We start from the raw sequence: 26817 nt of genomic DNA, 5'->3' as shown, positions 1-26817 counted from the left end.
GTCTCTGCACTTTCTTCCTACCTTCAAGGTTTTCACATTCACACACTAGGTACAGCTAAAGCAAATCTGTGCCCCAGCAAAGATCCTTGCAGTCAGTCTGTAAGGGAACCCCTGTGGGTTTGTAACCCACTGCTTTTACACAGGCCTTGCCAGGCTGATCAATCCCCCTGGCATTGTCTGTTGTTATTTCAGCTTGCACTAAATAAAGGTGTGACCATTCTGCCTCTACTGTGATCTGGTAATCTTCAGACTTGACCTCCAGACTGTGACAGTGCACCTGGTGGTGCACTCAGGGTTAGATTGCCTTTCCAAAATTTGTGTCTTTAAAAATAAAATTCTGATAAGCGCCACCTATTGACTAGTCCTGTAAACATAGTACTCTAATACAGTACTTTACTGTCCTTCCTTTTGTGACATATGTTCAGACCTATTTCCCCAGTGCTAAGATAACAATATGTGGATGCACACTAAGAAAATCTCTACTCTTCTAAAGGCATAAACTACTCTTCATAGGACACAAACTTCTGTTTACTATATTCAAATGAAAGTATTTCTGAAAATTGCTGATGACTGCATCTGTTTGAATCCATCAATTCACAACCACTCTGAACATTTGATAAAGAAATAGCCTTGAACTGAAATTTCCCATGCCTGCAGTGTAATTACATTCTCCACTACTGCATTTGTTTCCCCTTTAAAAGCTGGGGGGAGGCACACTGTGGCAGAATCGCATTCAGCATTTGGTATTAATATACAGGACAAAAAGGTCCATTGAATCATGGAGTGACTCAGAAGGCAGTAGAGGAGGGCTTTTTGGCTCTACAGAAATGTCAGTGGTTCAGCATTAGATCGGGAATTTCTTTACATGTTGTGAGGGACAGCTAGTTGTTTAATCTGATGTTAAAATGTGAGCGCAGTGAGTCTAGCAAGGTGCGGTGAGGAAGTGTGTGTCACATGCTCCTCACAGGAAATGAGCCTGGAGCTGCTGGGGAAGTTCAGAACTGGGTGACCTCCAACAGATTCAAATAGCACAGGTTAGTGCTCTTAAAACGTCTCTTTAGCTGTCCTGCCGGGGTTCTGCAGATGTATTTTCTCTGATTTTTGGCAGTAGTGGATGAGGAGTGCTCTGTGTGGCAGTTGTGCTAGCGGGCAGTAAGCAGTGTGGGATTTCAGAGCAGAACTCTACAGCACAGAAATAGGAAGCTCATCTGTGGGTTAGCTTGGTTTGTGCAAAGCTTGGAGCCTGCCTTGCAGTACAACAGCAGTGGGGCCTGAGTCACGTTAGAAGTGTGGATGAAATCTTCTCCATCTTGTTAAGACTTTCATAAAATAAGTTAAATGTCTGGATTTTTAATAGACGTGTTCAGTGTTAATAAATAGCAGAAAGCACTTTTCCAAGTAGAGGTTAAAATCATTGACTATAGTGAAAACTTCTTTTAGTTTGTTTTGGCTGTACCAAGTATGTAGCTCTTCTCTTTGATTTTACTGGCACAGTTTCTTGGTAAGGTGTTCTTTCATTCCTGGTGATTTCTGTTGAGAAATTGCATCATGACTTTTCTGTGCTGGAGAGTTTCAACTTGGGAACACATTGCATCAGGAGTTAAATTAATCTGAGTTGGTGCTGGAGAATTTGGGAGCTCTCAGAGGGAGACTCTTTAATGGGATGTATGTTTTGTACTCTAGCACAAATATAGAGTTGTTACTTTTAAATTACTGGGCAATTGTGATTAATTACCAATCTTAAAGTCAGACAAAGTCACAAAGAAAACAACCTTCAGGATGATAAAATGTGTAATACAGTAGTAAGTGCACAGAATCTGAACTAAAAGGAAATCCCAGTGTGGAAATGAAATCCCACGTGGTTCTGGGAGAGCATGGGGAGGAGGAGGTGACAGCTGCACAGCCAGCTCCAGCAATGGTGGCTGGAGGCCAAGCTGCTCACTCTGCACCTTGGGTCACAGCTTGAGAGGCAGAGGGGCTTGGACCGGGGTGGGGGCAGCAATCTCACACGAAATGCCCCTGCTGGGGCTGACAGTGCTGTAACAAGGCCATGCCGGGCATGAAAATCAGAGATCTGAGCATTGGACAGGAAGTCTAAAGCTGCCCATGCTTCTTCCCAAATATTTTTTAAAATGTTTTTCTGGCCATGTAGAAAATGAGACTGGGTTTCACAGCTCTCTCACCCTTATACCACCTGGAGCACTCATCCTGATGTCAGTGCAGAAGCCCCTAAGATGAACACAGTGGCCCAGGCCAGGCCAGGCTGCTCCGGCACGTGGAGCTGGATGCTGCACCTGGCCCTGCTGCAGGGCATGGAGGGTCTTGGCAAGCTGGGAATAGCAGGGCTCTGTTCCTGGGCAATTAAACAGCTCTGTGCCTCAGCCTTGCACAGCTTTGCTCTCGTATTTCAGCCTTTGGGGTTTTATATGTAGAGAAGGCTTTGGCCTTAGCTGGGCTCCTCTGCTTCTGTAAAACCAGCAAGTTTTCAGAGAGCCAGAGTTCTGCCCCAAATCAGCCTTTCTGATGTATTGGGGTTTATAGTCTTCACTGGAGCACTGTTTAACTGGGAATGCAATTTAAAAGCAATTTAATAAAATCCCACTGCAGACATTTTCATTTCTGCCTAATCCTCTCTTTTAGCGACTCATCTCAGATAGATTAGGAATTGTTTTAAGCTAAATGTAATGGCTCGTAAATAATATATTTGAGCCTCCATGCAGTGGCTTGTGCCAGGTATTTGAAATGGAATTAAAAAATAAACTGATACACATTCCTAAATAAATAAGCCCTAACACTTCTACTCTGCTACCACGAGTGAACTTATTTGGGTAACAGGATTGAAAGAGCAGAAGAGTTGTTCGAGGGGGGATTTCTGAATGGGCCTTTTCCAGCAGCTTGTATTATGAAATCCAGGGAAAGAATGTTTATTCCTCTACAAATTAAAAAGGAAATCTGCAAAAAGAGGAAAGGGAATAAAAAGTACAGACTAAACAAAATGAATTAAAATTGCATTGGAATGAGAGAGAAGGAAACCAAAAAGAGAACATAATAAAAAATGGAACCAGATGGGGACAAATTCTGTGCTTAGGAAGCAGAGGCTACTCTTCAGCTGCACTTCAGGAGGAGGAGAGACTGTATACATGTGTCTATGCATTTATTATCTATGGAAGAAAAATTAATTTTTCTGTGTATTTTTTTAGTTTTTTTGTTTTTCCTTTCCCTTCAGTAATGCTAATATAGAAGTTTGATTTGAGGGAGCTTCAAATTTAGATTAAAGCCTCATTAAAGAATCTTTAATTCTGCAAATAAATAGAATATACCACTCAATGTCACCTTAATCACTGGCTGGTTTTACTCCCCAAAATCTACATGGCTGTGTTGCACTGTTGAACTTGTGTCCACTGTGCACTTGGATCCATAGCACAGGGTTATTCTACTCTTGTAAGGGAGAAAGTAGGAGTTAAGATGTGCAACACCAGCTACTGCAAACCAGACCTGCATAGGCCAGCTTCAGAGAGTTTACTGCAGAATCCCCTCATGGGTTTCATTTTGCCACGTAGTGTATGCCAAGGTTGTGTGGTTGTGGGGGACTGGGCTCTTGAGACTGATTTCTAAATAGAAGTAAATCTGTAAAATGCTGAAAGGTTACTATGCTTAAATTTTATTTTAAAACTACTGATTTTTAAAGGTTGTATTTTGTTGTTTCTATTACTGAATATGTAAAATGGTCAAGTGTATTTTTTGTGGGGGTGTTATTTGTAGCACATCTGTCACATCTTCCAGGCTGTTGCCTCTCCTTTTCTTCCCCCCCCCCCCCCCACATTTGTTTCAGCTTTTGCACGTGTTTTTCTCTAGCCTAAACTACAGAAACCTCCTAATTACAAAGCTAGTTGTTGAACCATGTCCCTTAGTAGGAGCAGCTGTTGTAGTGGATAACTCTATTAGTCTTACCATCCCATCCATGGCTTTTTATGCCTTTTTGTTTTCCTTCCACTGTTTAAAATGGCTTTTACTATGTATGCGATGCTGAAGTTGGAAGAATGATCTTAAATTTGTTTGAGAATAAACTGGGTCCTCTGGCCTCAGTGAGCAATAAGGAGAACCTAGCCAATGTGTTTTCCTGTTCTGATTCCTCTTTAGAAGGAGGGGGGCTGTTCTTCACAGTACGCTTCCACTTTCTCATGCAGAATTCCTACTTATTCAAGAAAATACATAATGGACACATGCTCAGGCTCTGTGATCCCCAATGGTTCACAATTAATAGTTCTTTTCCTTTCTTCCTTGCAGGATTGTGCAACCTGGGAAATGTTATTGCCCTTTAACTAACTTCAGAAAGTGTATTCTGGACTGAATTGACCAGACCTCCCATTCTATGCAAGCATCTCCTGCTGGTGACCAGGTACAGAGCCTGTGGGGTTTGCACTGAGGGCTGGGAGTGGGTGGGAGTTGTGGTGTGAGCAGCAGCACAGGAAGCTCCTCTGCTGTGTGTCATTCCTGGCCTGTAAGCGTTGGGAGCTACAGAGCTATCTCATGTCTTAGGTTGCAGTGTGACAGTACAGGAGTCATTCTTCTCCAGGGCAGGATTAATGACAGTGCCAGTTTACAGGCGTGCTCTGATGTGCCACACCTTTCCTAATATCAGATTTAGGTGCCTTAGGTCACATCAGATTTTCTGCCAAATCCATAAGCTTTTAACATGTGAAGTGAGTTATTTTCTGTTTGTTTTTGTGGGTTTTTTTTCCATTCTAGTAGTACAAGGCTTACAGTGAAGGGGTTTAAGGCTTAGCAGCTAGGTCACGAGACCTTAGGTATGATATTACCAGGCACAATGAATTGTAGTTGTCATGAATTACAGCAGGTGACATTACACTTGAAAACTGCACAGTGAATGAAGCCTGCAACGTTTACAGTTTGGTGCTAATGAACAGGTACAGTATGAAAAGGTTCACTGAAACACATGGTTAGTAAGAGAGAAAGAACATTGTTTACTTGTAAAAAATTTAATTAATTTTTAATTTCATTTTTGGTTTAATTTTCTTCTCATTGCAGCAGAGGGTCCATCAGAAGGCATGGGCTGTAGATAGGCTGCAGTGTGCTGATCTGGAGCTGGTGCAGTCCAGCAGATCAAGTATTTCCTATCACAGATGCTCTGTCTTGTAAACCCCAGCTGGTGGCTTCCTTAGGATTACTGGGCCATGTAGAAACTGATGCTGGGAGGGTCCCAGAGTGGTTTGGGATGTTGGTTCCCTGTAGACATGAGCACAAAACCATTCAGAGTTTCTTCTAGATAAGTCTATAGCTGGTCCAAGTGGGTTGATGCTTTGGTGTAGTTTCAGCTGTGCACCTGCTTTGGAAATCACAGTCTGGAGAAATCTGTGTGCTAGGCTTGGAAAATGGGAGAGGGAAGAGCTAGCCCCAGGAACAGACAAATATCTCACTTCATTTGGGGATCCACAGCTCTTACCAGGCATGGACTGCCGCTGGATGAGGGTTGGTGCAAAGGCTGTTATTTGGAGAATTATTCCACAGGACTGAAAAAGATGGTACCACTGTGTTGTCAGTAGTCAAACCTCCCTGTTTGGGTAGGAGGGGATGGGCTGTTCAAAGAAGGGAGACAAGCAGGGTAAGGAAGATATGAGTATTTATAAACTGGCATTTATAAACTTACAATGCAATACTGAGATAAAGATGATACATTGTCACTCTCAGCCATTTCACACATGATATGGGATTATGGAAGGTCCCAGAAACAGCAGAAATAATGACAGCACAAATACCACCTGTGAGGAAAGACTGGAGGAAATATGATTGCTTAGCCTAAAGAGGAGAAGTTCAAGAGACACGTAGCCAGTTTTCAAATAACCATGAAGAAGAAAGGAATGAATTCTTTTATGCATCACTTGTAAATAGTGTGAAAAATAGTAAATGAAATCACAGCAAACAGAGGTCTAAATAAAGTACTGGGAAAAGCTTAATTGGCTGATAGGATAACAAGATAGATGACAGGGATATTGCAGACTTTCCATCAGTGGAGATTTTTAGAGAAAAAAGAGTTGACTACTGCCAGGAATGATATAATCTATGGTGACTCAGGGGAAGGAAGGGTAGATGCCCTCTTCCAGCCCTGCTGTCTGTTGTTCTGTGTTTCAGTCTCCTTGTTGACAGTGACTTTGAAATTTTCTGGTTATTGATGAAAGCTAAATAGTTATTTTAAAGGAATAAACATTTCCATATGGATGGTACAGTGTATTTCATACTCCACTTTTCAGGGAGGGAATGAAAAATGCTGTTTCTGAGTTTCCTGAGGAGATCTTTCTCTTGGAAGTAAGCAGATAAATGAGTGCATTATAGTCTGCACATTGTGGGAAGGTATTGAGTTATTGTTAGCAGCTGGCAGGGTAATGACCAGGTGTGCTCCTGCCTAAGAGGGGGACATGGAAAGGCAGGCCCTGCTGCCTTCTCAGGTGAACAGAAAACTGCTCATTTACATCACAGATTGCAGAAGTCTGGTACTAATGGCAAACTTCAAATTCATGCTGGCTGCATTGGGCTGTGTTGAGCAGCATTCCCTAATAGCAAGTTCTGGTGGATCAATGCTCACCTGAAGAAGTGTTTGGCTGCAGAGCTGAGGCTGTGTTCACACAGCAGCCCTGGTGCTGCTGTACCCTCTCTGTGCAGGAGCAGGGCTTTTTCTCTGAGTGGTGCTGCCTGGACTGGCTCTCCCTGTGACCCAGCCTCCTGTGAGCCTGCCTGCTCACAAGGGCCTTGGCACATGTGGAAGAGAGCAATGATCCCTGTACCATCAATTTTTCAGGACTGCCAGTCAACAGGACTGCAGTTTAAAAGAGAAAGTAGACTTCATGAGAATAATGATGTCTTAGGACCTCATAAAACCAATCCAAAGCTTCCCTTGAGCTGTGAGTTTGATCCAGGTACGACAGCTCTCTGAGTTTAGGAAACAAATTGCTTTTTATTTGGAAGGTTGTGGCCTCAGATTTGAAGTAGGTCTTAACTCTCCATCTAATTACAAATTCTGGTTTTGAAAGCAAAGATGTTAGTAGTTACAGGTCAGTCTGCCCTCTGCTAAATTTAGCTTTCAAATTTACTTAAAGTTTGGTTTTACCCCTGCAAGCTAACCAAATCATTCAGCCAGTTTGATCAGGGTTTTGGCCATATTTACAGGATTCAGCAGATGTGATGATAACTTTAGCTGGGGTTCAGCAACTGTGACAGCCACTCTTGTTACAGATAAGGGGAAATGGGTTGCCACCCTCCAGTACTTGCTGTTTCAGGGCACCTGCACTGAGCACTAAAGCCTGCAGGTACCAGTTTCTTTTCTCTTCTGAACTGCTGGTAGACTGGCACTAGCAAGGACAAATTCCAACTGTTCTTTGGAGTAAGAGCATTTGTTGAATGTTCTGAAGAGGAAATGCAAGTGCTGAATGATGGTGTGTGGCTGCTTTTGGTTTTGTGGGTATGTTTTCATGGCACTGGTATGTCCTACATACTTTTTTTCAGCTTGAGCTACACTAAATTACCACTTTCATACAATAGACCCACATTTGGAATACCAGCAGGAGCTCAGCTAGACCTGCTATCTTGGGCAGAGGCCAATAATCTCTAAATCTGGCTGTTCCCTGGGTCCCAGGGAGTTCCTGTGCCACCTGTGTGGCAGGCTGCCTCAGAGGTGCCATGCTGGCTGGGCACCACTTCCAAAACACTGGCAAGAGCCAGGAGGCACTGCTGACCCTGGAGCAGCTGGGTGAGGCCCCTTGTCTCTGCTCAGGCAATGGCTTGTGGCTCCTGCTGGGTTCAGGCGAGATGTGCATTTGTCCCTCTTGGCATATTGACTTTCCTGGCACCTCTGCCTGGGCCTGAGCTGTGCAGTCACCAGCTGTGGCCCCACATGGGCTGTCACCACAGTGGCCTGAGCCCCCTGGTAAACCCATGCCCTCCAGGACAGGCACCCACGAGGCACACTGCCTTTGGCTACTCTTGCTTCATGGAAATGTTTTGTTGTGGAAGGTCATATAAAACAGTTAGTGATATAAATATTTAAAATAAAATGCAGATATCTGAATGGAACCTCTTGGCTTTTACTCACCACGACTTGGGAAACGCTCTCTTTTGACATGTGTTGACTGAACCAGCTTCCTAAGTATCAAGTGAAGGGATGCTGTGTGTTTCCAGCCCGGGTAGCTGCAGCAGGCAAGGCAGCTGTGCTGTTTTCCCTCTCAGGAAGGCAGTTCAGGACATGCCTTTGTCTTTATGTAGGGGGAGATTGACTAGTTTGTGTCCTGAGCTGTGACTTTGCCCTGACTATTTTTTTGGCAGAATCCATTAATAATCATTCTTTCCAGCTTCTCCTCTTTGCTTACTAGTTAAGTACTTGCCATGTGCAGCTGTAAAAAGCTGTTTCCAAAGAGAAATAAACTGGAGCAAAAACTTCTGTAATTGGAGATGGGGAGGAAAGCAGATGGGCGTTTTCAGTTTGTTGTCCTTGGATGCTTTTTGTTTTGTTTGTGCCATGCTTTAAACCAGAGCCCTTTACAGGACTGTGTGCCCTCCTGCTTCTGCAATCTGTGTCCTCCCAGTCCTAGCTGGAGCAGCACCAATTTGCCTGTGTCCCTTGCAGGACCAGGGATAATGGGGGCAGTCAGCATCAGTCAGAGAGCCCTGTGCTTCATCAGCAGTGCCATGATGTCAGTACAGCAAGACAGAAATCTCTTCAGGTCTCAAACTTTGACAAGGCATAAAAATAGTTTCCCTCTTTCTCTGTTTTTTTTGTTTTGTTTTGTTTTGTTTTTAACCCAAACCCCACATTATTAAGCACACACAAATTTTAGTGCCTCTCCAGGTAGATCTGGGAATTTAAATTCCTGTGTTGTCTTTTATGTAACATTAGAATTACTTTGAGTTTGAAGGAACCACGGGCTGATGAAAAACAGAACTGGTACCTTGCCATCTATTAGATAATTGCCAAAACAAGTAGAGAAGCCTATTTCATAAATGAAATCTTCAGAAGCTATCTTTACTTACAGGGCTTCCAACTGAACAATGAAACCTTAGATTAGTCACAGACAACTTAACTGTGTGCCCTTACTGTAGGTATTTAAATTGGCATCACCTGCTGCAGATTTGTGCTGTGTACTCGGATGCATACCTGCAAATTTCATGGTCCCAGTATCATTAAGTATTCAGCTAAAGGCCAGGTGTCTAATCTGAAACTTCCAATTCAATGTTATCTCACCTATATTTCATAAACATATATATTGCATAAATACCAAGTCTTGCTGCAAAAGCAGATGGAAGGATTTATGTAAAAATGGCTTTACAAAGCTATTGTGGGTAAAATTTTTATTGTAGCTCTGTTCTAGTAAATGAAACAAAGTGTAATTGTGGTTGGTCAATACTTTGATCTCAGCTTGGCTTATAATGATATAAATATGAAGAATATTAGTATTGCCTGGATTTTGTTCTCTGCATTTTGGCAGCTTATTTATGAAATAATTGAAACGTCTCTTAGCTGTACCTCTCTTTTCCAAGTGACTTTTGACATTTTTTTCTTGCCAAAAGGCAGCGTTGGAAATACTTAACAGAAAAATTCATCCTCGTATTACTCAGGATGTTTTCCAGATTGGACCAAGTGGAAATTGCTGGTGATAGGAACAGCACATGAGTATTGCTGGTGATTGCACACATGCAAATTCTGATGCTGAAGGCTGAGGTCTCTCCTATAGCCTGTGGAAAGATGTTCAGTGTGCTGTGGGTTAGATTTTGACTGCTCTGCAAAGAGACAAACTAAATCCAAATGGAGGAGGAAGAATTTCAGGTTTGTCCTTTCACTGCTTCTGCTGTAAATGGGAATCTGGGTGAGCAGCCACCAGGACTCAGCCCCAGGCAAGGAGTCTATCTCTAAACACCAGTCCACATGTTCCAAAAGCCCCTGGGCTGGAGATGACCTTCTGCAGGGCACTCTGCAGGCCACCAATTCACTTGGGAGCTGCCCTTCCCTAGGAGTGAGTCTAGAGCAGGAGATCCTCTGTGGGGTTTCTGTACATATTTCCATTAGGTAGCAGGTTTTTTGTCCAGTAACTGGTGCTGGAGGCAGGAAGTGCTGGTCAGCTCAGAATAAGGCATACGATGGATTCAGCACATTCAGTACTCAAGAGGAAAACATGAGTCTTTATTGTCCCTGACGCTGTTCTGTGTTAGCCCTAGAACTTCAACTGGCAGCCCTCATCATTTATCATACAGATTCTCATTACTGCTTTGGGATTATATCTTCCTCTAAGTCAAAGACAACTTCTTAGGTCTGGAATGAAACCACAGCAGTTCCTGCTAAGGACAGGCAGTACTTTTTTTTTTTTTTAATGAAAAAAAATAGACTCTTTAAACTGAGATTTTTCTTGTAGTTCCAACTCAATATCAGATTAAAATCGACGTTTTTTAAAAGAGAGAAAATGAGGGTCAGATTTAGTAGATTTTTATACATGATGCAAAGAACCAGACAATGCAGAGATAGTGACAACCTGCTTTATTTAATGATTCCTTAATGGTTATCTGATCTGTTACTTTTGTACAATCCATCTGAAGGTAGTTTTAAGGTTGTCTTATTGAACACTTTTAATAACAGTAGTGTGTTGCTTCCTCTGTCTGTATCTCTGAAGTTGCAGAAGTTTACTGCTGGATTCTACCCAGGTAGATAATTGGGTGGTGCAGGAGCATAACGTTTTGGCTTTGTTTTTAATATGGATTAGAATAAGGCATCATTTGCCAGTACTGCCGGGATATTAGGTGATCATGTAATTTCACATGTGCAATTAGGTGTTTTTTTTAGTAATATTATTGCTTTCCTTTTTTGTTTTTAAATTGATCTTTTTCAAACCAAAATGTGTATGATAAGACATTTGAGATTAAAATTAATCTCTTATCCTTGATTTACCTTCTGGTTGGGTTTTTTATTGCTTTGGATGCAATTTCTAAAGTTTTGTAGACCACTGAGAGCAGATAATGAACTTTTAGCCACAGTATCTTGAGTAGTTTGGGATGAGCTAAGATTGGCTCCAATGTGAAGAAGGGGCAGTTGAAGTCCCAGAGTCTGGAGAGGGGTTGTTTGCTCAAAAAAGAAAGAGAAAAGAGAAAACCCTCTCATTGCTTCAGGTTATTCTTTGTCCCCTCTTTTCCCTCCCCTTTATTATTTCCATCCTGATTTTAAAGTCTCTTCCACTGGTTTGTTTTTATATTTCCCAGATCCTTTAAAAATAATTACTGAAACCATAGCAGCCCACAGGAAAGCTTCCCGAGACACAGCGTGAGCTAGAGAGCAGGCCAACCTTCAGAGGCAGAGCTCTTTCCAAGCAAGGAAGAGTGGATACTGGGAGTTTCTTTGGGTGTTTGTGCAAATGGGTGCTTTGTTGTCCAGCTTCTGTGTGTGCAGATGCCCAGTATACACTTCCCAGCTATACCCTGTATCTGCATTTTGGGGGGTTGAAAGTGATAGTCATTTATTACTGTAAGCTATCTGTAAAATTTGTGAGAGTTTCATTTTGTAGCTATTCTCAGAGGAGGATCTAAGATAAAATACCTACCTTGGTAAATACTGAAAGTATGCAAAGTAATGCTATATTTTGTATATGATATATATTCATTTTTAAGTCAGTAAACTGAAAATTTTCAATTGCTTTATTGCAAACTTGCACTAGTTCCTTAGGCAATGTGAATTGTAAAAAAGTAACTGTTTTGTAGCAGCCCAGCGGTGTCTGCAAAAAACTTAATTTTTCCTGGCCACGTTATTGAAATAAGCCTTCAAATGGTGTTTTACAGCTTTTTGAAGTGGAGGTCAGAGGAGGTTTGTGAACACAGGGAATACAGGGGATATGCAGAATGAGTTCTCCTGTAGTACCTACTCAGTTAGTAAGAAGTGGGGTGAGTTTCTGTTCAATATCAGTGGGTGGTTTGTGAGCAGGGCACAGAGGGTACATTGTGGGGAGTTTGTTGATGGCTGTGGTCCTTGCAGACAGATGTCAGCATATCTTGGTGGTTGCTCTCCCCAGGTTCATGGAGCAAGGTACCAGCAGTGCTGAGCACAAGGCATGGCATCTCTGTGCCAACCATGGCTGTGGGCCTTGCTCCACCAGCCTTCCTGATCCAAAGGATGGGGCTGTGGGAGTCAGTGCCAGCCTTGCCTGCTGACTGTGACACTTTTCAAATTCATTACTTATGTGCAAATATGATTTGGTGCCTCACAAGTGATCTGGTTTAATGACTAACCCCGAGCTACAGTGCAAATCCCTCCTGGGAGAGAACATCAAGGGGCTTCATGGGATATGCTCTTCCTAATCTCTAATTCTGACCTCAAAAAGTTCAAATGCTTCAGCAAAGTCAGAAGGTACAAGTCTCATCCAGTTGCCTCTGAAAACTGGCCTGAGCCTTTCCATGAACTCTAATGAGAATAAATTCAAGCTCTCCATCTCTACCCTGTCCGATGGAGGTTTCTCACCACTTTGCAGCTTCAAATCGTTCAAAATTAACTTCAAGAACGGAAAATTAGATTTTTTCTTTTAAATTAAAATCTCTGCCAGGCCTGGTTGCCTGTTTCTCACAAAACTGATTTATGGTCTTGCTGCGTTGAACCGAGGCTTTTATTGACAGTAGCCTGGCTCCGAGGTGGTGGTTCTCTGCACTGTCCATGGTGGAGCAGGTTCCCTTACATTATGCAGATCTGGGGCTGGCTTTTGTTTTGTTTTGTTTTTCCCACACTCCAGGCAGATCAGTCTTTGATTGCTCCTCTAATGGCAGGTATTCGAGTTACTCTAATTAATGTCAACACCTGGGCTGTAAAAACTCCAATGCACTCTTGCCTGTGCAGTTGGTCTTTCCCTGATGACTGCCCAGGCCACTTAGCTTTTTGTTTGGGCTTTTGATGTGAAATCTGAGCTGATCTCTGTGCACTGTAGTTTTTCAGCATTCTCATAGGAATATTGTAATATTTATAAGAGGGATTGGAAAACGATGCTTTCAATTCATTCCACATGTCTTGCCCTTATGTGCCTCAGATTTCCCCTTTAGTGGCACTTACTATTTTAATATCATTTTATAGATGCTGCCTGTAGTAGAACAGCCACAATTCACTGCATGTTTAGTAAGACTTAGTTGATTGTGATGAAGAAAATGCTTTATATTAAAAAAGCCTATTTGAATGCTGAATTGAATTCTAAACTTATATCTACTGAGAAATGAAGCAATCTGATAGTGTGGGAGGTTTGGGAGGTTCTTGATCCTTTTCTGCAACATTGTTGTTAAATGTTTTTGACTGCTGCTTCATGTCATCCCGTTGATTAGAGAAAGATGAATGAAGGCACCATCAGCAATGGTGTTGTGCAGGTCACATCATTATTCATTTAGTGCCCTGGGCATGGAGAGGATGTGGTGTGGGGCATCCCATAGCTCCCACAGTGTAATCTGCAGCTCCAGGTGGGCTCTTGTCATCCCAGCCTCAGGACTTGCAGAGGTTTGCCCCTCTCATAATAACTGCTGCTCTGAAGGGGACTGCAGCACACCTGTGGGAGGGCAGCACAACTCCACCAGCAAAATCCCAGAGTTTGCTCTCCATATTTGATTACCTTCTTGACTTTTTTCTGTGTGTACTGAAAGTTGCAGCAGCTCAAGTATCCAAAAAACCCTCCATTTATGGTGGACTAATTTATGGTACTTTTGGCCTGTTATGCTACAAAAAAGTGTATAGAAGGGAAAAAATGCTCCAGGTTTCTGTCAATTTGATTCAAAGAGCAGGGTTGCTGTCGTGTTACACAAAGCAAACAAGGGGTCAGAGCTGTAACAACCTAGAAATAAAAGTGGAGCAATAGGTGAAAAGGCAAAAGGTGGATATGGTCATGTCAACAAAAGCTGTTTTCCCATGGTAACAAGCTGGGGATTCCAAAGGTCAGGCCACCCCTTTTTGCTTCTGGGTCGCCAGATGTGGCTTGTGGGGAACATCCCTCCCTGCCCCTCACTGTTTGCTGCCTGCCACTGCCAGGCCATGAGTGACCCTGCCTGCTCAGAGTGGTGCCATGTTGTGAGGATAAGATGATGAAAAAAGTCTTGGTCTTAAGTGAAATTATTTTTGTTCTGATTTAGGACTAAATAATCTGGAGGCAATACTCAGGAATCCCTAATTTCTGAACTAGTCTGTTCACCCTACTGACAGCTCCTTGAGTTTAAGACAGTTTTGGGGAGAAAGCTGTGCAGTGCTGAGCAGCCACATGACATTGAGTGAGCACTACTACAGTGATGAGACACTGGAAAAAGTAGCCCCATTGCAGAGAAGCTCTTGGGCTATATGTTAGGAGCACTATTTTGTGAACACTAAGTGTTCACAACGAGGAACAGATGAGGGAGTAAGCTGGAGAGAGACATCAGGTCCTTTCTTGCCCCAAGTGTGTTGTCCCTGTGTGGAGAGGTTGCCCCTGTGGCTCTCCAGAGCACTGGGAGTCAAGTGTCCCTTTCAAGGTCACCTCCAGCCTGTGAGAATCCTCCTTGGCTGTGCTGGGGCAGTGCCTGGATAACAGCCTCGTGTGTTGGTTCCAGCACTCACCTTGACGAGAGGTGAGTGTTGCAGGCAGCTCTGCTCTGGACAGCTGAAGGAGAGCTCTCAAAGAAGCTCATCCTTAGCCATCACTTCTTTCTGGGAGAGAGGGTGAAGCCTTTTGGGCTTCTGCAGCGTGGTTGGGGAAAGGGCCCTTCAGTTTTTGGTGTGGGGGCACTGATGGGATGGAGCTGGCAGAGGTGACAGTGTCTGAGAATGTGTCCTCCTGTCCTGAGGACTGGAGTACAGCCCAGTAACTCGATTTTTCTGCTGGATTTGGCCCTGGCCTCCTGCTGAGGAAGGACACACATGTGCTTGTTTCAAGAAGAGTGAACTCCCTCCTGAGATGCCTGGTGCAGCAGGGGCTTTGCTCCAGGTGTCCTTTGCAGCGCTGAGGTCCTGTTCCCAGGACCAGGTTGCTGTGGTGGGGAATGTGACCTGACCCTTGTTGCCTGGACAGACAGGACTGTTTTTGTACAACTCCTCTGGGCACACTGGCTGAAAGAAATGATAGAGTATGGATTGGATGTAAGCAATTTCTGTTTTCAGTGAGTCAGATACTTTCTGCTATAGGGTGTTTGCTCTGACATAATCAGCTTTTCCTCAAGTCTACATCCAGACACGTAGACTGACCAAAAGCTTAGCTGTTTTTTCCAAACAGGACTATATTGGTTACCAGAGGCAGTCCTCCAAAGTTAGCCATTGCCTGTGATCCTCTGCATATCTTGAAAAGTATTTCACTGAAAAAATAATATTTTTAAAATACTTGGATTAAAACAACTTTCTGTCACCATAGCAGCCTATTTCTTAGCTGTAATTTTTTATGGACGCAGCACCACTGGATTTTCTCCATTAAAGTCTCAATTGTGTTTGACAGATGAGGTTTGCTGGATGCAACTTGCTGTGGACCATAGGTGTATCTGGTTGTTACTGCTCTCACACCTGGATCATGTGCTGGCTCAGGGCTCTCTTGACTCACTTGTCACTGACACACACAGTAACCTGCTCTGTTACAGTATTCCTGGGGTGGTAGGAAGTAGGTGCAAAATGTTCAGGGGGTTTTAGGTCTCTGGGAAATTACCCAGTGTGAGCTGCAGATCATGGTGACTGGAGGATCAGTGCACTTGGCTGGATGCTCTGGGAGGAGGGAGTGAGCATGAGGAGTGTGGAGCAAGATGGAGATGCTGTAGGGTTGACAGAGCACAGGGGCCTGGGATAACATGCATAGAGACATGAAAGCACCTGACAGCATCCTCACTTTTTTCCCCCCACTAGTCATGTCTTTTGTTTGTTCTTGTTATTGTTTATCTTTATTGGCTCTCACTAGCTCCCCAACATCTGCACCTTTCATATACCTCTTACAGTGGCATCACTGAGCTAAACTAACTCTGCAATTTCTTCAAAAGGTATGTCCAAAACAAAAAACATCTCCTCTCTCTGCAGCCTAAGTATGGCAGGAAAAATGCTCACTGTGATACTGGCTTGACATGTTTCTTTCCCAAGAACTACCCCATCCACTTCTGCTAGAGACCCTTCAGGCTTTTGCCTTCCACTTCTCCCCTTTTGGTCCCTGCCTGCAGCAGGAGGGTGTTGCATCCCCCACATCAATCACTGCTGAATTGGAAAAGATGCACTTCCCATTGGGACATCCTCCTGTGTGTTGTTCAGCTTGGGCCAAATCCTATTTCAGGGCCACATAGATCTCATCCACTTCCACCTGTGCCTGTGAATAAAGCTTCTCATCCTTCACCCCTCCAGTGGGTCTAGGCAGGAGCTCTCCATCACTGACTGCTGTACCTCCTCTGCCCTGGCATTTTGTGTAAGGGGTGGCATTTTTCAGTGTGGTGGAAAGTCATACTCAAAGTCATACTCATTTTGGGCACTGCAGAGCGTTTCCTTGAAATGCCAAAAGTCCCCAGTAAAGTAGGCTTCCTCTCTCTGGCAGCAGCAGCTCCCCAGAACTTCCCTGGGTCTCAGACAGCCAGAGTAACTTCTCTTCTGTTGGTCTCTCTTTTGGCTGTCCAGATCTCTGCAAGTGGTTTTAGGGGTGAAAAGTTAGTGCCTACTTTTGGTACCACAGCTTCCTCCAGACAGGATAGGACAATCTACATTCTCACACCCTTGTAATGCCCTGTCTCAGGCCACAAAATCTTGTAATCCCTGCACCAAAAGGATTGTCTTCTCAGCCAAAAACTATTTTAAAAGACCATCACTGGTGTTAAAGGACTCAAAAATACTGACAGTAACACTTTAGATGTCACTTTGTCCCCTGAAGGTGGTGAGCTTCGGAAGTTTTATCCCAGTTAGGAGAATGAAAATCCAGACTTTCCTGCTGAGTAGAAGGCTGTTATACAGCAAATCCCAGTGTCTCAATTAAACCTTGTATCAGGTTACTTGAGTGCCAGGTAAGCTTTTCACTCCTCCATGTGCAAGTGATTGAGGCCAGAGAGTCTCCTAAATATTCTTTCTTTACTCTGTAGGGGAATTCTTCAGTATCTTCCAGTAGCTTCAGGCCCACCTGAATTTGGTTTGGTACCCCTGTTGAACTCTTTAGGGACTAAAACTCATCTGTCTGTATATTTATTTATAGATGTCTATATATTTAGAAACTTTAATAAAAAGAGAAGAGGAAAAACACCTGATATTTTTCAGGGGGGGATTTACTGGTGTGGTGTTGCATGGGAGGGCCACCTTCAGCATCCTCTGAAGTTCTCATTCACACTGTGCCACTCCTGGGCTGACACTTGGTGGAGGCAGCCCCTCTGGCCTTGGGAGATGGTGGTGGTGGAATGTGGCACATGTAGGCTTACTAATCACTCAGGTCTGCCAAGGAAAGTGGGAGCAGGGGGTTCAAATTTCATTACATCATTGTAACTATTTTTAGCAAAAAAGCTTAATAGCTCGGTACTCTGTTAAAAAATGATTAATGAAAAATACTGTGGTCTATATAAAACTGATTGTATGTGATTTTCCAACTACTTTGTAATGCGTTTAGAGTTAGCTGTCCTTTTGGTTTTGAGAGCTACCTTACTAAAGTATTTGGTAGTGTGGCCCAATTTCCTCAAATTCAGATTTTAAAGCAAAAATAATTCCTTTCTTTCATTAGGAGAAAGTAATGGATTTTGAAAGAATCAAGTCAACACTGATTTGGAAGTTGGGCCCTTTTGCATAGGGGAGCAATCAGCATTTTAATTGGCAACTTCAGAGATTTTTCCCCTTAAATTTATACATTGTTTTATTTCTACAGTTGTTTGTTCCTTCCTCTTTTTTTACTTGGAAATTAATCATGCAGGAAATGATTAACCACAGTGAGCTTGTCTGTCTGCCTCTGACTCAATGTTTAAGAGGGAGGGCCTTCAAGCCGCTCAAAATGTCTGACCTGATACAAACCAAGCACTTGCAGTGTGGTTGTTCACACTGTCTATCCCACAATAAAGGTGATGCTTCTTTTTGTTTCATTTGTTTCATAGCTTCTTAAAAGATGTGATCATTTACACTAGAAATGCCTAACATATTTTTAGGTGCGTAGAAAATGTTAGGACATGTGTCCTGGTTTTCAAGTACCAATACACCTTCAGCCTTGGTCTTTTGGAACCACCTCCTTTTCAACAACCCTGCAGCACCAAGCATTATAAGAAGCTTTGTTGTTAACAGATTTGGTGGGTAAAATTTTCTTACTAGGTGGATTGGTTACTATTTCAGGTATTTTATAGGGTCAGTTGTTAGCAATTTAACATAATAGCCTTTTCTTAAATTCAGTTCTTTCCCACTGACTAAAAGCAAAAAATGATGGGAGTCCATTGCAGAAGTGTAGGACAGTAACCAAAGCTTTCCTCTGATGGCAGAGTTACACTTAACTTCTCAGGACATCTCTATGGTCTGTGAGAAACAGTCATCCTGTGAACTGGTGATGAACAGAGCAGCTGCAGAGTTCGAGTTCAGCATTGTGCTGACTTGGCTGTTTTGGGTCTGCAGCCCAGGAGGTGCTCTCCTCCCAAGGGCTGCTCCCAGCACTGCCCTGGGCTGTGAGGGCAAGTCACCAGGCCACTGCATCTCTTCAGACCATTGTTATTCTTCATATAGGCTTATAGTGAGTCAGACAGAGAAACAGATTGTACAAAATCGAACAACCAAACAGCAAGGATGAGTTGGAGATTCAAAAAAAGAGCTGCTGTTTCTTCCTGAAATGCTTCAGCTTGAATTTCTAAAAATCTCCTTTTCATCAGCAAAAGCAGAGTCAGACTGACAAAAGTAAGGGTGAAGCAGTATTGCAACTTTGGTTTTAAACTTAAATTTGACAATCTAGGGTGTTTATGGGCTCTGTAAGTGTATGCATGACATGTTTTTGTGTGGGCACACAGGTTTCTCAGTCACGCCATGTGATCTCTTTTCTGATGGCTCCTAAAGGAAGTGTGTGCTCTAGAGGCCCATGAGTAAACAACCCTGCAGGATGCTCGTGTTAAACTTCAGGCCAGTTTTGCCAGAGTTTGGTTTCTTACAGAAGCTTGTCCTGAGCTTCCAAAATGCCATTTCCCAGCCTGTCTCTGAGGGCTATAGGGCTTGTTCAACAGCAGCAAAATGCAAGCTCACCAGTGTGTACCTAATTTCGATGGCAGTTCAGTTGAGAGAGCCCTTCAGTGCCAGAAATACCAGTTAGTGTGCAGTGGTTGAGTCCAGGAACACGTAAGGTGGGATAGAGAAGGAGGGAACACCTAGTGCATTTCTCCCCACTGCCTCCTTGCAAATCATGTGTGCAGAGAGGGTTTTGGAGAAGCTGCATGGGTCTGTGGGTAGTGGCTTCCCCTTAGAGAACTCAGGCTTCAAGCATCACCTTACTTCCTCTTTATGCCACCGATTCCTTAAGAAGCTGATCTAAAACAATCCAGTTAAAAGGGGAAAAAAAGTAGAACAGAGCAGCCCAAGAGGGAAACAATCTGTAACTGACAGGAAGGTAGACAAGTTAGGGTATTTTAGAGGAAGTGCTTCACAGACCACCTGGCTCACTTGCTGCATTCAGGTCTGAGCTGCCTTAAAGGATTCATTTAAAAGTCTGATATCAAACCAAACTGTATTCTGCCTGCTCCAGAAACTTTCCTGTGACACATGGAGTGCCAAAGAGACTGATGGTACGTTATCTAGACTGCTTTGACTTCCTAGCAGAGCAGTGCAGAGAGAAGAATTTCTCTTTTGAATCCGATGAAGCAGTTAAAGGCTTGGTGAAATACCCTCATGGCACAGTTAAGCTAGAGACAACTGCAGCTGTGAAAAGACTGTGTTAAGAAACAGGATGATTGTGGTCTACTGTAAGAAATAATTTTCCTGTTGACTATTTTTTTTAAACAGGAAGCTGAAGAACAAAGCAGCATTAGTCTTGGTGCTTTTAATAGGTTTCAGATTTCCAATATTGCATTTAGAATATGCTGATTGGGAAAGGATAGGACTTTGTGCAGCTTTTATGTAACAGCTGAAAGCTACAAATATGGGAGATGGGAATATAACTAAATGCAAGTGGATCCTCTTACTATGAAGCTGTTGTTTCTCTGAGGTAGGTTAAGGTGCTCAGTAATGCAGCAGGGGACTGCTGAGAGCAGGCTGCTCTGTTTGCAGGACTGTGAACGCGTGCATTTGCACAGCACCGTGTAGGCTCGGCTCCACAGTTTCCTCTTTGCCACTCACTCTATCTGCCAGCTTCCCCTCTGCTTTGCTGGCTCTTTTGCAGTAACTGGAAACAGTTTCTGCAGTATAGGAGAAGAAAACCTGCTGGCACTAGTGCCCCACACCACTTTGAACTCCATGACTACTTTTCTAGATGGTCAGCCAGAGCTATGGGTGATATGTCTGAACTCTTTCCTTCACAAAGATTTTACACAAAATCCATTAAAGTCTTATTTCAGAAAATGTTTCTTCTGAGGAAGGTAACTCATCAATTTGGGGGGGGGGGGGGGAGGGAAGGGGGGTTACAGCTGTATTCTAATTTTTTTTGGGAGGAGCATCTGATGAGATAAATCTGTACTTCTAAACAGTTTTTTCTGACACACATATCATGGATCATGTCAGATGCCATTACAGACTTCGTAGGTGGTGACTCACTGCAATTGCCATTTTGTTTCATTCAGCACATTTTCATAATGTTCATTTTAACTGTAAAGGGTACTGTACCTGGTATGATGGTGATTTGACAGATACTGTGCTATCACACTTCCCCTTGGTCTTATCTAAAACATTTAAGTTGCTTTAAAAAGTAAGAGCTGTGTATGCATGTAAATAACTGCCCTGGGGACCTCAGCCATCAGCCTGGGGTTGTCTGGAGAATTACCCTGTTCCTGTTCCCACTGTGTTTACCTGTCTTATGCAAACATTATATAAATCACTGTTACTAAAGGTGGCTCAGGTGAATGGCCAGCATGGGTGAAAGCTCAGATAAAAAAGCACATGCTCAAATGCCATAGCACTATTAGAAATGCTCCAAAGCCCCTGATAGGCACAGTTCCAGCAAGCTGTGTGCCAAAATGCCACAAAAAGCCCTCGTGACTTGAAAATATAGTCCTTGACAGGACTTCAGGCTTTTTTTTGGTTGTTGTTCCATAATTTGGTTGCAGTAAATCTCTGTATCTCAGGTGTGACCCTCCTAGGATTGCCTGAGGCTGAAAGTTCAGCTTGGGGTGGGGAAAAGTGGGAGTGTGGTCCCTGACAGGGAAGGCTGTGAAAGGCTGAGCTTTAGCAGCCAGGCTTTTCTGTCTGCAGCAGCCTGCAGCTGAGAGGCCAGGCTGACTGCTTCCCTTCCTCCTCAGGGAGAGTTCTAGAACATGTCTGTGTGTGCTGCTTCTGAGGAGGAGGAAGGTGCATTCAGACATCCTGATGGAGCTTGGGATCTTCAGAGCAAGCAGGGAGAGAGGAAGAAGCATGAGTCCATCCCAGAGCTCTGCTGTTCCACTCTACCCGTAACAGTGGAGGTGCAGGAATCTTTTAGCAACTAAAGGGATTTAATAAGTTGGCATCTCTTTCTGAGTATGATCCTAAAGTATGATGCCTTCTTGAAGTAAGGGCTGATGGTATAGCTTTGGGGCTATCCTGAAGCACTCCCATGGGAACAAGATTGATGGATTTAACAGAGTTCAGTTTGGTTACTGCATTTTGTGCACTGCCATAGCAATGCATGGATTGTGTAAGTGTTCAAAACTGGATGTATATCTCTGGGTTTGTATGGCGGTGGGGATCACGTAGGGAGCCCCTGTTAAAAGATGTGGCTGGTTTCCATACAATTACATATAAAATACTTTTTGCTGATTATTTAGATTTCAAAAATGTAGAATATAAACCTGTTAGCTGCAAGGATGTTTTCTAGCTGAGTAGAAATTCATTTATTAAGATGTATTAATCTCTGGACTTTGTGTGTTTGTGTTTTGCTGTGCAGGTTTCTTAGCAAGAGCAGACAGAGCTCATCCTTCCACCATGCCTGTGCCTCCCCCTCCAGCTCCCCCTCCACCCCCAACACTGGCCTTGGTAAGTTTTACAGGAGGTAAACCTATGCACTGTTCTCTGCTGCTGCTTGTCACTTGGAATAGGATGTCCAGAGATACTGGGATGTGGATGAGGGTATCCATGATATTTGGGGAAAGCTGTCCAACATATTGTTTATGGTTGATCATTGGTCCTGCAAGAACAACCATCACTTCTGCTGCCTTCCAGTTCTCATGTGGATGTCACAATCCACTCCAACTCTCCATCCTTTTGTTCTTCCCACACTAGTGCCTGATCTGGTGGAGAGACAACAGCTTGTCTAATGGGACTTGAAGTCTTGCCTTTCTCCAAACCTGTACTCCCAGCTTCTCCCTTGTTCTACTCCAGTACTTCTGTGACTTGAGCCCAAAAAAAATAAATCCTATTGTTTAAATTTGGTAAGGATAGCTCTTAGCTAGCACAGCTCCCTCAGCCAGCCTGTGCTATCAGAGCACAGGATCTGGCACAATGTGGTGAGTGAAGCTACATCGGGCCTGGCTTAAAGTGGGATAGAGCTTGTGCTGTGCTTGCCCTCCCAACAGTCAGTCACCTCACTGACAAGAAGGAAGGCTTCTTGAGATGTCATTCTCAAGTACCTAGATATTTTCAGAGCAAAACCTAGCTGATTACACGGAATGGGCTGTCAGTCAAGAGTCTTTCCTTCATTTGCCACCTCAAGCAAGATACAGACTCTACTTGGTCCTTCCATGACAACTCTCCCCACCTTTCAGGAAATCTCCATAACACTGATCTGATAAATTAGAAAATGTTTCAGGAACCATTTCCTAGAAGAAAGAGCCATATATATGTGCCTATAAGTGTATTGTTTGAAATTTTTTTGTTCTTTCTTGAAAAACTGTGTTACCAGAACACAAAGTGAAAAGAGAGGACCGTTGAGACAAATCTCATATGTCCCAAGGTTTTATTTGGTCCATTTGAAGAGGGCAATATTATTGAAGTGATAATTTTAATTTTTAAGTATTTCTATCTCAGCTAAAATATAGATGAAGGTCCATCTTTGCTCTGATTTATCTAGCAATTGTATTTCACCACAACTTTCAAGAATGTCCACAACTTGATTGTCCACACAATCAAGTTGTGTGTAGTCTACTCTTGTTCCATCTCCAAAATGGCACAGATAAGCCTTGGCTTGTAAAAATGAGAGATTCTAAATCATGAGTTCAAAAAAGGTGAATTCACATTGAAGTGTTCTGTTTCTAATGAATAATGTGCATTAGAATAGCAGTAGTGTTGGAGACTTCAAGTCAGTAACAAGGCCAGCTACCTTTGATATCATTCACAAAAGTAGATGTGGCATCCCACTCCAATGCTGTTAAGACAGCCACTGAAGTCTCAAGTAACTACCATATTTAAACAGAAATTTGTATCTAGAAGTTGTGGTTTATTTTGCCTCCTCATTTTTAATTTTTATTTTGCAGGCAAATACTGAAAAGCCATCCCTAAGCAAGTCAGAACAGGCAGGGCGAAATGCTCTATTATCTGATATTACCAAAGGAAAAAAGCTCAAGAAGACTGTTACTAATGACAGAAGTGCTCCAATCCTAGACAGTAAGTATGACTCTACGTGTTGGAATTTCTGTGGGCATGAATGGTTCTACAGATCTGAAAGCAGAAAATTATTTCATATATCATCAGATGAATTGCCATGAGAGTAGATAAAAGAAAGTGCCAGAAATTGGCATGCATAAAAATAAATTCTATTCATCATGAATGAACAGTCAGCTGAGAAATCAAGTACTGCTTATGAAATGTGAATGCTAATTTGTTTGCTAGTTCTCAAAAAGTGATTTATTTTCCTGTTTGCTTATATCAGAAAAATATGCAAGTCCTACTAGGAGTTCTGCTGAGGACATGCAGCAGATCAGGCAAACAAAACCCTGTAAGGACTGAGGAGAGGACAGGAATGAAGTGGAATTTCAGACTCTACTTTTGCATAAACAATATAAGAATAAATGCATGCCTGGCATGACACCATTGGCTCCAGTACCACTTAGAGCAAAACCCAAGCCAGAAGCCACAGCTCTACCTGTGTGTCACTGCTGCACGCAGTTTTGCCCCTCCTGGAGTGACTCAGGGCTGTTATCTTTTTAGATAGCCCAGCAGTACTGCACAAGGCAGTGCTTACCTGAATGGAAATAAGGTCTCTATCCAGCTGTGCTGCTGCTGTGTGTCACAGCACATCTTGGCAGCTGCCAAGAGGAGGCTAGAGAAGCCTGTATAGCAAAAGTATTGGGAAGGCAGAACAGAAACAAGAGAAGAGTGAGGAACACAGGCCTGTGCTGAGAGAGGAACAGCGTTAATTTCCAAAGGAGAAAAGACACTTCTACAGACTGATTAGCAGATGTGATACACCTCAGTCTAGGTTTGGCCTTGCAATTAAAGGCTGGACTGTGATAGGAACATGATGGCAAAAGAAGGAAATGCCCAGAGGAGTGTGACCAAATAAAAATAATTTTTAAAAAATTAGATACAGTTCTGCAATCAGCTAGCTACAGTTTTTAAAAATTATCTCTGAATGTGAAGTTACATGTTCTAGCTATTATGAGCTGGAGGGGATTAAAGGAGGGGGTAAACAGAGAAAAATGATGCAGCCTATTATCTTATTTACATGAATTAACAAATCATGATGAAAGACTAAACCATGGTAGCAGCATTTCTCCAGAGGTTCACACCCTATCTGAGTCAGAGCCGAACTGAACTGACATGCTTAAGAAAGAGAAGGATAATGTGAAACATTCCCCTGTGGATACACTCTTCCTTTTTTTATTGGGGAAATTTTTAGAAGTGCTTTTCATCCATAGGTTTTAATTACTTCAAAGTCAGTGAAAATTTTACCCATGCCAACTTGTGGAAATCAGGACTCAAAGAAATTAAGCAAGTGATTTTTGTGCCTTTGTGGCCCAGCATCTGAGAGCTGATTTCCACAGATATTCCAACCTGTGCACCTGCTGATTTTGCAGTGGTGCTCTGAATAAGGTTGTTCCATGTATTGTGGTTGTGGAAACACTTCATTTTACTTTCGGCAACTCAGTTGTCACAGCAGAAATAAGGACATTAGAGAGCAATGGGAGAGAAAGGGAGAGGGCTGATAAAATAATTCCTGCCTGTTGGAAACATTAACAGCTAATGATTCTGTCACTGCACTTCTGAACCTACAGAAATGGCATCACCTTTGCTACTAGGCTTTGTTTAAATAAGTAGATGTGTTGCAATATCATGAATAATGAGAGAATTCTGTGCATTCCCAGCAGTGATTCCCAGAGACACCTTCAGGAGGAGGGACCTTCTGCCTTCTTCCTTCCTTCCCTTTTTCCCATGAGATTGCTCTGTCTCTGCTTATGGAGAAGTGGAGGGGAAGGATAAGAGAGCAAAAGTACAAAGAAACAGGAAGAAGCAACTAAGGTGCTAACAAAGACTATATATGTTCTCAGAGGTCCCATCCATGCTCAGCTCCAAGTTCTCTGCAGCAATTTCCTGTGCTCTCTAGTCTAGAGCAGACTAAAGTAGTGATGGCATGATATAACACAGAGGCTATGGTTATTATGGTTATTGCACCAGCTCCTCCACGGTGCAGTGGTGGTGGTGATGATGGCAGCTGTGATGAACCAAACCTTGTGTGTTTTGATCCATTTTTCCCCCAGCTACAAGCATTACTCTAATGAAAGAGGTGACTTGGCAGGATCAGTCTTGCTTCACTAATATGGGGGATCTCTTTTCCCAACAGAACCCAAAGGATCTGGTGGAGGTGGCGGCGGTGGCTTTGGAGGAGGCGGCAGCAGCGGGGGTTTTGGTGGTGGTGGCTTTGGTGGCGGTGGACCACCTGGCCTTGGAGGCCTTTTTCAAGCAGGAATGCCAAAGCTCAGATCTGCAAATCGAGATGCCGGTAAGAAAGACCTTGAATTTCCAGTGTGAAAAAATTGCATTGCTTAAAGCCTTCATAGCACTGCAAGAAATTACATGCTGGGATTGAGGAAGCCATCAAATATCCTAGGCTCTTAGGAAATGTAATTTTCAGCTTGAATCTTGTTTTATTCTTACTATTAGGTTTTATGAGGGAGAAGCTAGACTCCCTTTCCACCCATCCTCTTGTATTGATGAAAGCTAAAGATCTTGGTAGTGTTGAATGGCTACCTGCAAAGTACAGTCAGGCAAATTACATCCTGCCTTAGCTATTGGCTGTGCAGGACAAGAGGGGAACAGAGAAGGATCCAGGCTAATTCTTTCTTGTGCACCAGGAAAAAAATCTACTTTCCAAATGGAAAGTACTTGTGTCAGCTCCACAACAGCATGATTTGCTGCTTAGGGAGTGCATGAGGCATCGCAGCTGGCTGGTAGACATACTGCAGATGGAGGCTTGTCTGGAGTGTGCTTCTGGCTGACAAAACAGCTGCCCCAAGCCTCATGCCCCTTTAAACGAGGACATCTGGGGTCACTGAGTTTAAGTTCAAGGACATAGGATTTGATACTTGTTGAAGAAGGACTATGCTATGGAGATTGTAGAGTGTTACAAATATTACATATTTTATAGCCTAACATAATTTTCCAGCACATGTGTACAAAACAGTCTCTCAGAGCTGATATTTTCGATTGTATCACAGTTTATTTTTGGGAACTTGTATTAATACAAAAGTTCCTGGCATCGCAGAGCAGTACTTGTGAACTGCAAGGCCAGCTGCCTTCTTCCTGATGTGCACAACTACATCCTTAGA

At 43.0% G+C, this 26817-nt stretch overlaps 1 protein-coding gene across 1 annotated transcript in view; it reads left to right on the top strand.

Moving 5' to 3' along the window:
* The first annotated feature begins 807 nt into the window (after positions 1 to 807).
* Positions 808 to 26817, top strand: part of WIPF1 (WAS/WASL interacting protein family member 1) — a 37635-nt gene continuing 11625 nt past the window's right edge. The window contains exons 1-4 of the mRNA XM_063162168.1: positions 808 to 1034; positions 4288 to 4399; positions 22002 to 22090; positions 23527 to 23655. Coding sequence (XP_063018238.1) covers positions 22040 to 22090; positions 23527 to 23655 — 180 coding nt within the window. The 5' untranslated portion in view covers positions 808 to 1034; positions 4288 to 4399; positions 22002 to 22039. The remainder of the gene's footprint in view (positions 1035 to 4287; positions 4400 to 22001; positions 22091 to 23526; positions 23656 to 26817) is intronic.

This window comes from Melospiza melodia, chromosome 8, assembly GCF_035770615.1.
Source record: "Melospiza melodia melodia isolate bMelMel2 chromosome 8, bMelMel2.pri, whole genome shotgun sequence".
Classification (NCBI taxonomy): Eukaryota; Metazoa; Chordata; class Aves; order Passeriformes; family Passerellidae; genus Melospiza; species Melospiza melodia.
This window is presented reverse-complemented; position numbering and strand designations above follow the sequence as displayed.